This window comes from Chiloscyllium plagiosum, chromosome 2, assembly GCF_004010195.1.
Source record: "Chiloscyllium plagiosum isolate BGI_BamShark_2017 chromosome 2, ASM401019v2, whole genome shotgun sequence".
Taxonomy (NCBI): Eukaryota; Metazoa; Chordata; class Chondrichthyes; order Orectolobiformes; family Hemiscylliidae; genus Chiloscyllium; species Chiloscyllium plagiosum.
Window position 1 is genome coordinate 133,628,319 of NC_057711.1, and position 13,057 is coordinate 133,641,375.

At 40.0% G+C, this 13,057-nt stretch overlaps 1 protein-coding gene across 1 annotated transcript in view; it reads left to right on the forward strand.

The window, feature by feature from the left end:
* The window catches only part of slc1a1 (solute carrier family 1 member 1), a 66,233-nt gene extending 53,435 nt beyond the window's left edge, over positions 1-12,798 (forward strand). Inside the window, exons 7-12 of the mRNA XM_043674280.1 lie at positions 1,494-1,678; positions 2,938-3,045; positions 5,949-6,071; positions 7,066-7,260; positions 8,539-8,673; positions 11,454-12,798. Of these exons, the coding sequence (XP_043530215.1) occupies positions 1,494-1,678; positions 2,938-3,045; positions 5,949-6,071; positions 7,066-7,260; positions 8,539-8,673; positions 11,454-11,700 (993 nt within the window). The 3' untranslated portion in view covers positions 11,701-12,798. The remainder of the gene's footprint in view (positions 1-1,493; positions 1,679-2,937; positions 3,046-5,948; positions 6,072-7,065; positions 7,261-8,538; positions 8,674-11,453) is intronic.
* The last annotated feature ends 259 nt before the right edge of the window (positions 12,799-13,057 follow it).

A 13,057-nucleotide genomic window follows, 5' to 3' on the forward strand; every position in this document is an offset into this window, starting at 1 on the left:
ACACCCGCTCGCTGCCATCCCTGTATCCCCTTCTCCCTCCCCCTATGCCCGCTCACCACTGTCTCTGCTCTGCTCCAGGTCACTGGCTGTACCCTCCTCCCCCTGTCCCCAGGCCCACTTGTCACCATCCCTGCTCTGCTCCTGGCCGCTGGCTGTACCCTCTCTGCTGAACTCTGTTAAATAAAGTTACATACACGCATTATGAGCACCCAGACCTTTGCAAATCTGTGCTGGGTGAGCATGATGCATCAATTGCACTATTGAATGGTGGAAAGCAGAAATCTGGAAATTGCCTTTGGAGATTGAAGCATAAGGAGTCAGTTTGGGCCCTCTATTGACTGAGGGCAGGATAGCATCAGTCGCCGTCTCAGAGAAGGTTGCCTTAGTCTCGAAGTCTTTCCCTCAAGTATACCCAGGGACAAACATTATCTACTACTAGCTACACAACAACAAGGCTCACAGCTTCTGTTAAGTCAGTTGAAAACACATTGAGGCCTTGGAAGTGAATTGCTTTCACCTCTTCCATAATTAAAAATCAAACACAAAGCTAATTCTCTTTCAGTTAAAAAGGTATTTGAACAAGCTGGAAAAGAAATATACATATCCTTTAAACTAGTGGGCATATTTACCTTTTTAAAGTTAAGAACTGGCAGGAGGGAAGACCCATTGATTTTGAGGTGGCCTATGAAAGGCAGAAACATGAATATAATACACAATAACAAGGTTTGGCCTTGCAGTGTTCTGCATCTTGGTGTGACTGCAGGATAGCGCAACATTTTGCAGTTCCTTGCCCTTCCACATAGTCCACTCCATGCAAAGAATTTTGACAGCATAGATAATTTTCAGATTTCAATCAGTCAATCTTGCTGCACCTGACACACATCCTATCCCTATAATCTTTCCAATCATGGCTTTCCCACAATGCTATGTGTGTAAAGCCAGTCTTGTGGCAATGCAGAGATATTCATGTCACTTTCTCTCCAATCTGTCTTTGGTAAAGAATGATGAGATTTTTGAAACAAGTAAAGAGGTTAGTTTCCTGGAGGGTTACCTTGCTTACACAATAGTTACTGAGTCATATGGAACAAGAAGGTCCCATAATTGATACCCTACAGTGTGCACTACAGCCATCAAAGATGACATTTGTTTGGGGTGAGGAGGAGGAAGTGTTCAGTCCCAGGATTTAACCTCCCTAGAGGTTATTCAATAGTTAACCCATTAATAAGCGAAGACTTATTTTTAATTGAATCTTGAAAATTTGGATGTGATTTTTGTAAATATTGATGTTATAATGAAACTTTAACCTGGAAGAGTCTGTCCTCGGTCTTGTGCACGTGATTTTTTTAAAAAAATTATTCATATTTCATTGCATTTGAGAGCTTCAGTTGTTGAGTGCAGAAAATGTAGCAATTCCTTGAAAAGAAGTCATCAATGTATTCAATTAAAAAATAGGTTAAAATTCTTATTTTTAATCTGTTCAAAACTCCTCATAGACTAAGATCAGTGACTACAAAGTGATTGGTGCATACTCTGATGGAATAAATGTACTGGGCCTCATTGTCTTCTGCCTAGTATTTGGGATTGTCATTGGACAGATGGGCGAAAAAGGCAAAATTCTGCTAGATTTCTTTGATGCATTGAATGAAGCAACCATGAAAATTGTACAGATTATTATGTGGTAAGTAGAATGTTGCATTAAAATTAATTTCTACCTTTTTTCAACACTATCCTTCCTGTGCTAATTATTGGAACCATTGCAGCAACCAATGATTGGTTTTCATCCTTGTCCATTACAAGATCCATAAACAGCAATCAACTCTCTGATGCCTTCGTTCACTTCATGCAAGAAATATACCCACCAACAAAGACTGTCCGAAGAGAGGAAGGGATCATAACTCTTTTTGTTAACAATGATCCATATTTCTCTGTTAATCACTGTTTTCATTGTCTAAGGAGACACAGTAAAATGAGAAGTTATAGTCACTTCAATACACCACCTTGTTCCCTGGCCTGTATCACTGTATAAGGCCTGCTGCAGAGCTACAGCAAAGCTCAATGCAAGCGGGAAGAACATCACCTCATTTTCCACTTGGGACCTCCGCAGTCTTCTGGACTCAATATCGAGTTCAACAATTTTAGGTTTTGAGGCATCTTTTCCATGTCCTTACCCCGACCCCCACACACCAGGCCTTGTTATCACATGGAGAAAGTGAGGTCTGCAGATGGTGGAGATCAGAATCGAGAGTGTGGTGCTGAAAAAGCACAGCAGGTCGGGCAGCATCCGAGGAGCGGGGGAATCGATGCTTTGAGCATAAGCCCTTCATCAGGAATTGTTATCACATGGTCCACTATTACATACAACCCATTGTTAGCCACTACTAGTCCGCACTAGTAGCCTATTCATTTTCCTGGGCTGACCATTATCTACTCCTTTCTCTCTCTTTGGGCTCCATCTCCACCTGCTGTTTACTCCTTACCCACTTTCCCCACATTATCTTCTGCATAAAAACAATATTTTTGTAGCTACCGTCAGTTCTGAGGAAGGGTCGCTGGACCCAAAATGTTAACGCTAATTTTTCTCCATAGATGATGCCAGAGCTGCTGTTGCTGTTTTTGTTTTTGAAAAGTGTTAGTCCCTGTAATCAGATTCCAGTAGTAGCATTCCACAAAAACAAAAATCTTATGTCAATTGTATCTTGGGTGACTCCTGCCTTGGAGTTTGGTGAAAGTGAAAAAAAAAGGCTAAACTATTTAAACTTCACAAATTAAAATGTCGAGATTTATTCTGAAAAAGCAAACTTTGCTATTTTAGTGCTTGAGCTGCAAATAAAATTAAATTAACTATCATTTCTAAACTGAGGGTTAGAAATTAACATATTGATGTTCAATTGAAATTATATTTCCTAATTTGATTGCTTGTCAATGATTTCTTTTTAGGTATATGCCAATAGGTATATTATTTCTTATTGCTGCAAAAGTAATGGGAGTGGATGACTGGGAAATTTTCCGTAGACTTGGCCTTTATATGGCAACAGTTCTGACTGGGTATGTATCACAAAGCTTTTAAATTGCTTAATTGGGAATTACTGAAGCAAATTTTGAAAGTTTACAAAAGCATTTGCCTTTAAATGTACAGTGTCCGGATTGAGTTATTTCAACAGAAAATATACAGACTAATGTTTCTTTATGGAGTTATCAAAGAGGACTGGCCCAGAAATGTTGGAAAAGATTCATCCAACAGTAATTCTCTATAAAATTACCCACTTACCTTTCATCAGTTTGTTTCCAGTCGAATTTCCAAGTCAGGTATGCCACATGTGTGTCCACTGGGGGAAATCCTGTAGACATCCACCCTGTGCAGGAGTAGCATTGCAAAGCAAGACGTGCCCCTGTTTTATAGCATGCTGCTCTACTTTAGGTTTTAAATCATTTGTAAATGGTTTCATAGGCTCTCTGGCAGCCAGTGAGGAATGTAAAATTGTGATATGTGAGATGGTTTGTGTTGGTGGGGGATAGGTATTGAGTCCATTATGGGCAGGGTGGGGTTTGTGGATTTCAGATTTGGCAAGGTCAGGTCATGTTATAGGAGGGCTGGCAGTGGGAGGTAAATCTGACAGGGGCAGGTCTAGTGGCCAGGCCTGGAGGGTTGTCAGAGGTTGTAGGAGTTGTATGTGGAGATGCTGGGTGTGGTTAGTAGTGGGTCAAAGGTTCTGTTCTGTTGTTATCCAGGACTTAGAGTAAAGTTTTAATCCTCTGAATTTTCCTGGTTAACCATAAAAGTTTGTCGGAACCCTTTATCTTAGACTTTGAGCAAGGTTCCGGAAGCAGAACAATTCCCACATAATCATGTGCTGGGAATTCTGCATGCATAACTCAGTTCCTCAGTGCTCCAACAACTATCTGGCCTTCAGAATATCTGGGTCTGAATAGTTCAGTGATGATGCAGGGTTAAACCTGGCATGGTTGAATGGTTATGATTTCCAAGGCCGATGTTAAATACATGGCACATGGACAGGAAGATCGATGTTGAGGACTTTATATTAACAAAGCACAAGCAGTTTCTATTCACATTGCACTAGCCAATAACCCAGAGATCAAAAATAGAACATAGAACATAGAAGAATACAGCGCAGTACAGGCCCTTTGGCCCTCGATGTTGCGCCGATCCAAGCCCACCTAACCTACACTAGCCCACTATCCTCCATACGCCTATCCAATGCCCGCTTAAATGCCCATAAAGAGGGAGAGTCCACCACTGCTACTGGCAGGGCATTCCATGAACTCACGACTCACTGAGTAAAGAACCTACCCCTAACATCTGTCCTATACCGACCACCCCTTAATTTAAAGCTATGCCCCCTCGTAATAGCTGACTCCATCCTTCCTATAGTATGGCGACAAAAACTGCACACAATACTCCAGATGCGGCCGCACCAGAGTCTTATACAACTGCAACATGACTTCAGAACTCCGGAACTCAATTCCTCTACCAATAAAAGCCAGTATGCCATATGCCTTCTTCACCGCACTATTTACCTGGGTGGCAACTTTCAAAGATCTGTGTACAATGTCTTCAAGTGCATCATTAATTCATATTGGCTTTGTACCCGCTCTGTAAAATCATGAAATGATGTGAGTGTATTTGTCAGATAATCACTGTCATTCATAAGCATGTTCTTTTGGGATACAGATTGAGTTTTATTGTAATATAAATTTTGTCTGCATTTGTAGAAGTGTATGGTTCCAGGAGCACACAGGTCCTTTCGATTCATATTAACCTTTGCCTTGCTGAGTAAATACCCTAATAATTATTTAGAGAAAATTTACAGTAGATTTAGGGGCAGCATGGTGGCTCAGTGGTTAGCATTGCTGCCTCACAGCACCAGGGACTCGGATTTGGTTCCAGCCTTGGGTCGACTGTCTGTGATGAGTTTGCACATTCTCCCTGTGTCTGCGTGGGTTTCCTCCGGGTGCTCCGGTTTCCTCCCACAGTCCAAAGATGTACAGGTTAGGTTAATTGGCCATGCTAAATTGCCCACAGTGTTAGTCAGAGGGAAATGAGTCTGGGTGGGTTACTCTTCGGAGGGTCGTTGTGGACTTGTTGGGCCAAATGGCCTGTTTCCACGCTGTAGGGAATCTAATCTAATCCTTTAATTTATATGGTATCTTTAATGGAAGATATATCTCAAGATGCTTCACAGGATATATCTAAGACTCTTCATCTTAGCTCAGTGATTTACCAGTAGATGCTACATATGTATCAATGGATCTTCTGAAAACCGTGATATTGTTTCGAGCAGGAATGTACATATTGGGGGGAAATAGTGGTGCAGTGGTAATGTCTCTGGACTAGAATCGAAAACAACAGGCAATTAGCTATGGGACTATGGCAATTAGTGAAATATGAAATTTAAAACTGTATAGTTATAACCACCATTGATCATTATAAAAACCCATCTGGTTCACAACTGACCTTCAGGGAAGGAAATCTGCCATCCTTACCTGGTCTGGCCTATATGTGAGTGCAGAGTTGACTCTTAACTGCTCTCTTGAATGAAAGAAAAAAAAAGAGAGAAATATTAACTCTTCGAAGGTCTCAATTGAATTGATTTGAATGAATTAGCTTTATTGTTCACATGTACTCACATGAAAGGTTTAGAAGTCACCACTTACAGTGCCATATTTGGTACAAAGTTACCTCGATACGGATTCTTAAGTACAAATTCTTTGGCAAAAATAGAAAAACAAGAAATAATGATTACAGTATTACACATCTTCAAAAGTACAACATCATAGTGTAATCATTGTACAATCACAATGAGTTTTCACATAGTATTTGGCTTAAATTGTGTAGGATGGTTTTATATAGGATTTTACAAGTCTTTATTGAAGGCAATATTACGTAAAATCCAATTCATTTTACATTTTGTTGCAATTTCCTTTGGCAGATTAGCCATCCATGGTGGAATTATTCTTCCTATGATCTATTTCATTGTGGTTCAGAAAAATCCCTTTATATTCGTTGGAGGAATGGCTGAGGCATTGTTGACTTCTGTCATGATCTCATCCAGGTAATGGGATAGGTGTTAGTGACTGTTGTACAATACAGGTAATGGGATAGATGTTAGTGACTGTTGTACAATACAGGTAATGGGATAGGTGTTAGTGACTGTTGTACAATACAGTAAGCAACCTGGACCTTGTTTGGAGAAGAATTTATAGTGACTGCACAGAAGGAAAAATGTTAATTTGATTAATCATTTAGTCTGCAGGATTTAATTAAGATTCTAATGGGTAATGTCCCACTCAAATCAAAAATACTGAGTCCCTGCAGATTTACTGATTGAATGCAATTCATGATCTGTTACTGAGTAGAACTGACTAAGTAGGAGGCGTGTTTAATTCCCATGTGCTGATTCAGCACCTCAACAACAGGAATAAATGTCTTAAGCATCTCTAGACCAGGAAGCACATTGGTTAGCCTTGGTTTCTGCTTGCCCATTGGAAACTGCAGGTTGGGTAATGACAGGCAAGGTTTTGTAACAGTTTCTTGCTATTGCATAGGGGTGTTAATGCCCCTTGTCTATACACTCACTATATCTTCCCAGGTGTTGGAATGATCACTTGGGTCAATTGCCAGAGGATAGCTTCGATCTTTAAAAGGAGCTAATATGGTCAGTGAGTGAGAGTGAGATAGTGAATCTTTCGCACAAGCAATTGTGACATTTTTCCGAAGTAATCCTCATTATTTTACTATGATGTTGCAGAAATGATCATTTCACTTAAATAAATCAAACAAGGCAAATATTAGCCCAATATGCCTTGGAATGAGTGATGTAATGGACCAAAATGTTCTGGGATTCTGTTTGTGCATGTGACAAAAAAATGGATTTTTAAGAAAGAGGGTAGAGATAAAACGAGAGAGATGTTGGATGTAGCTCGGGGATGGTTCAGAGTTGTAGCATCAGAACAGAGCAATTAGACAAAGATGTGAAAATGCTAAGAAGTTAAAAACAAAAGTGAAAAGACCTTTGCTCTGGTAGTAACATGCATTCCTCCATGCAGTTCCGCAACTCTGCCAGTCACATTCCGATGTGCTGAGGACAAAAACAAGGTTGACAAAAGGATCACCAGATTTGTGTTGCCGGTGGGTGCCACAATAAACATGGATGGAACAGCTCTATATGAAGCAGTTGCTGCAATATTTATTGCTCAGCTAAATGACTATCCATTGGATGCAGGACAGATAGTCACCATCAGGTGAGACCTCCAGCTCAGGTTTCAACATGTAAGGATATTGGTTCTTTTAAAAAGTGCTGGTGCTATCAAATTTAATAAATCGTTCGAATTAAACCATTTCCCTCCATAGTTATATTCCATGTAAAATACGCAAAGGCATTGTGGTCAAGTTGCAATGTTCTAAACATACCTGTAAACCACAAGGAGACACAGAATCAAAGAGAGAATTGGCTGAGTCTTTGGTGGATGGAGAAGGATTGTCCCATCTACCTGCTGGAAAGTTATCAAGTGACCTATGTTGACTGTTTTGAGGAAGACCCACCAAAAGCCCCATAAGAACAGGGTTTGTTGGTGGTAGCCTTCCCCTGGAATCATGACCCTAGAGGTGTAAGTCCTGCCCTAATTAAAACTCCACACACAGGTTGCAGACTGTCAGCTAACACTGCGGAGGCTGTGATTCTCGCCAGAAGTGCACTGCCATTGTTCTGGCATTGTGGAGTATCAAGAAAACAGTGGGTGAAATTGCGCTCGGGGTTCCTGGGTTGGGTGTCATGGATGGAAAGAAATACAGGGACTCAGAATTAAGGGCTGGGGTAAATCCCATGGGGCTACCTTAACCTCTGTCCAGAAAGTTAAAAGAGTTGGAGATTTGATGGTTCTGATTCACTTAAACTTAATACTTACCCAGAAAACATTAAAGGTTTAAAATCCTACTTTAGTTCCTGGATAGCTAATAACATTAGAATTCTCTTTATTGTTCCAAGAACACGGGCTAATTGTTGCCTTCGTATCTTTGTAAACATTCGGCAGGACTGGCAGCATCTGCTTTCAGTCCCCATTAGTTACTGTTTTTTGTTTCGGATTTCCAGAATCCACAGTTCTTTTGTATCACATCTCTGTCCTGGCTGTTTGAAACTGGGAGTGAACTGATTTGTAATGCTCAGTGTCATCCCAGTCTGTGCATTTACCCACTGAGCCCTACGAAGTGGGAGTACTGTCAGTGGACAAGATTTTACTGCTTTCCCCCTCCCTCTTTTAAACCAATTTTGCATTTTTTAACATCTCTTTGGGTACTTAATTTGGCAGTGATTTCATCCATTCAAATGTAGATATTTTCCTAGTTAACCTGTTCAGAGATTGTACACCTCTGGAGCAGATGGGACTTGTGCCCAGGCTTCCTGGTCCAGAGTTAGGGACAATAGCACTGACACAAGAGTGCTTGTGCAGCGTGTTATAGTTTTCATGATAGCTAAAGCAGCAAACGGTGTGGAGTCTGATCAGTGTTTCTCAATTCTCCAGCATTACAGCCACAGCAGCCAGTATTGGAGCAGCTGGAGTTCCTCAAGCTGGGATGGTCACCATGGTAATTGTTCTTACCGCAGTTGGATTGCCTGCTAATGACATCACTCTGATCATGGCCGTGGATTGGCTACTGTAAGTCTGCGTGAAGTTTTTTTATAAGAAAGTATCTTTCTTTTAGGAAACAATATAACTCTGAAACATAGGAACAGGAGAAGTACATTCAGCCCCTTGAGCCTGCTCTGTCATTCAGTGTGATCAGGGCTGATCTATGGTCCAACTCCATATACCTGCCTTTGGCCCATATCCCTTAGCACCCTTGCCTTACAAAAATAAAATCTTAGATTTAAAATTAACAACTGATCTGTAATGGAATGTATTCAGTTAAAGAGAATTATATTTAGTGTTCAAGATGTTATTCACAGTACTAGTCATATATTTTTTCTTTGATGTAATAAATTGTTCCCGAATGGCAGGTCAAAAACCATATCATTCAAACTGTGGCAGGAAGTCTGTGGATCAGAATCTATATGAAATTAAACGAGCTCAGTGTTACAATGTGGGGAACTCCCAAATATCAATCAGGCTGCAGAACAGACGTGTGTTTTGTAAAAATAAAAACAGAAATTTCTGGTAAAACTCAGGAGGTCTGGCAGCATCTCTGGATGGAGGTGGAGTCCTCACCACTTATAACAAATGAGTATGCCTTCAATCCCTTACCCAGCTTCGAAAATGCCATCTCAAACCTCTCAACATAATAATCGCCCATTTGAACAATAGTATTAAATAAATATGCTCTTTTCATTTTCTATATTATAAGGTAGAAGTTCTGTTCTAATCCGGCAGAGTTAACATTTCAGGTCCAATGACTCTTCTTCAGAAAAGATTAGAGTGGTGCTTTTCCAACACCACTCTAATCTAGACTCTGATTTCTAGCATCTGCAGTCCTCACTTATACCCTTCTTCAGAAAAGGCATTGCTTCCCTGGACTTAAAATGTTAACTCTGCTTTCTCTTTATAGATGCTGCCAGACCTGCTGAGTTTTCCCAGCAATTTCTGTTTTCAGTTTTCACTCACAGCATCCACAGTTCTTTGGGTTCCTTTTTTGTGTTTTGCAAATGCCTGACACACAGTAGCCAGAGAATTCATTGCTTTTGACATCACAGAAAGACTACAGCAAGGTCAGGTCATCCAGTTTTACAAGGTTATTGGTTTTCTTAAGGATCAGTGTACAATCAATGCCCAAGATACATTGTAAGCTTTTTCAAGTACCTTAAAAGAAAGTCTTCCACTTCATTATACATATAGCACATTGTTAACATGTCAATTTGGAAAATGCCTAAAGTTTTCATAACATGAATGTCAATCAAACTTTTACCTTTCTGGACAGCTCCATGGTAACCAATCATGACAACAGATAACTTCTGAATGACATTTGCTCCTTAGATTTAGTTAGTACATGTTATAGCAGAGGAGCTTTACAATGTACATGATTTTAATAGATTGATCGTCAGGAGAACCTTACGGGGCATAATTTTAAGGTGAAAGGAGAGAGATTTAAAAGGGACCTTTGTCCATGTTTCAGCCAAGGCTGCAATGAGGTCAGGAGCTGAGTGGCCCTGGTGGAAACAAACTGGGTGTCACTGAAAAGGTTATTGCTGAGCAAGTGTTGCTTGATAGCACTGTTGATGACACCTTCCACAACTGGCAGATTCCATTCATGTACCACCCTCTGTGTGAAAAGGTTGCCCCTTAGGTCCCTTCTATATCTTTCCCCTCTCACCCTTAAACCTATGCCCTCTAATTCTGGACTCCCCCACCCAGGGAAAGGACCTTGTCTATTTACCCTATCCATGCCCCTCATGATGTTTTAAACCTCTATGGGGTTACCCCTCAGTCTCCGATGCTCCAAGGAAAGCAGCCCCAGCCTGCTCAGCCTGTCCCTATAGCTCAAAGCTTCCAATTCTGGCAAGATGCTTGTCAATCTTTTCTGAACCCTTTCAAGTTTCACAACATCCTTCCAATAGGAAGGGGACCAGAATTGCACCTGATATTCCAAAAGTGACCTAACCAACATCTGTACGATTGCAACTCCTGTACTCAAGACTTGTGCAGGCCTGATGTTTTGAATGGCCAAGCATTGATTCGTTTATGGCAGATGGCTCAACATTCAGACCTTTAGATGACAAAGAAGCATTTTGTTCGAAGGTATCTTTGATTGCTAACAAAAACTTTACTAATGAAGTGGTCAAATAGTAAACTTGAAGTTAAATAGTCTTACATGCAAAACAGGAAATTAGTTCATTGAAGACTATTTAACTTCAAGTTTACTATTTGACCACTTCATTAGTAAAGTTTACATTCTTTCACTTTCCATGGAATTTTATTACTGATGGCTCAGAGAACTGTATTTTGTTTATCTGTGATTTAGTGTAAAATTAAACTAATTTTTGGATTAAAATCATATCTTACCATGATAGGATTCTTTGTAAAAGGTTGGTAAATGTAACATGGTACCACGTGAAATATTACAGCAGCAGATTACAGGAGAATTTTATCATCTCTGGATCACGGTATTGTTAACTAAATATTGAGCAGCAGAAAGATATAATCATGCTCATTCTGTAGTGTCTAGTGATGCTAAGCTTGAAAGGATTTGTAACATATTTGTAACAATTGTTGAATTCCACAGAGGTTTTTTTGAAAACTGAGAAATTGATAACAAAATGAATTGAGCAAATTATGTTTCAAATTGTTTTACTGTAGGTTACTCCAAAGATATATGTAAATGGATGTCCAGATAGTTCAGGATCTTGCATCTTTACAGACTGTATGGTCAGAAAGAGTTGATATTTTTATAAAGATACTCAGCCTATTTGTTTCTGGTCCATAAACTCTTCTGCCTGCTTCCTCAGGGATCGGTTTCGGACAATGGTGAACGTACTCGGCGACTCTTTCGGAGCCGGAATTGTGGAGAAGCTGTCCAGTAAAGAACTGCAGCAGATGGATCTCACAAGTGGCATTGACATAGTGAATCCATTTGCTCTGGAAACCGCTGCATCTGAGAAGGACAAAAACAAGATAAAGGAAGCTTACGTCAATGGAGCATTTGATGTAGATAAAACAGACTCGGTAGCTGTCACAGAAACATCGCAATTTTGATTGAGTAAGGATGAGTTGCAAATGAGCATTTGTGAATAAGTTAGACATAAGGATGACCTTACAAAGCTGTACATTTGAATCTATTCATAAATTTCTCCTCATCAGTAATGAGTACCTTAAGATAACTTTTGAAAATATAATAGACACTGGCTATTGAAACCCTGATAATAAATTGCAAATTATTCCTCCATTTGCTTGCAGACAAGGTAGGATCACTCTCCAGTCCGAATGGAAGAGCAAGGTAGCTGTTGGTGGAACTAATACAAAGCTAGTATGAATAATCTCTCCTCCATGAAATTAGAACTGTGCATTCTATAAAAAGATAGGAGATGTCAAGGTGGAATATTGGGCACCAATCCTATCTCGTGATTCAGACAATTCTTGACTCTATGCTTACCTCTCAATTAGTCAACTTTAGAATCATTCTAGGTTGCTTATATGTTCTAAATGATGTTTCACCATTAGCAACCTTTAACATTAAGATGAAATAGTTATAATGATATCACATATGCAGTGAAATCTGTTTGAAACCAGCCTCAAAGTTTACCTGTCTAGATATAATTGATTCATGCAGTTTCAAGAATAAATTATTAACCTTTTTCATATCCATATGATATATGCATTCCCTGACATCACTATGACTCAGGACTGATAGTTACAAATTGGTTCTAACTGCATTCGTTCATGAAAGGACAGGTCATTTTATTTTATTGGAGGCAGTTCTGAGAAGATTCACTGGGATGATCTCTGGTCTGGAGGGATTGTCTAATGAGCAAAGACAAAACAGTTGGGAGGCTACTCTCTGCAGTTTAGGAGAATGAGAGGTGATCTCATTGAAACATCCAGGATTCTTAAGGAGCTCGACAGGGTCAATGCTGAGAGAATATTTCCCCTCATGGGAGAGACTGGGACCAGAGGACAGTCTCAGTATAAGGCAGTGCCAATTTAAGACCGACATGGGCAGAAGTTCTTCTCTGAAGGTTATGAGCCTTTGGACTCCTTGCTACAGAAAGATGTGGAGGTAATATCTTTGTGTATATTTAAGGCTGAGATAGATTCTTGACCAGTAGAGGGGGGGTTACTGGGATAAGGCAGGAAAGTGGATATGAGGAATGATGGATCAGCCATGATCTAATTGAATGGCGGAGCAGGTATGAGGGGCCGAATGGTCTATTCCTACCCTTTCATGAACGAATGCAGTTAGAACCAATTTGTAACTATCAGTCCTGAGTCATAGTGATGTCAGGGAATGCATATATTCCTATTCATATGGTCGAAGGTAGTGTTATAAAAATAGAATAATATTTGACATAAGTTCCCTCATTAATTCTTCTACTTTGCCACTTTAAGTTTTGGA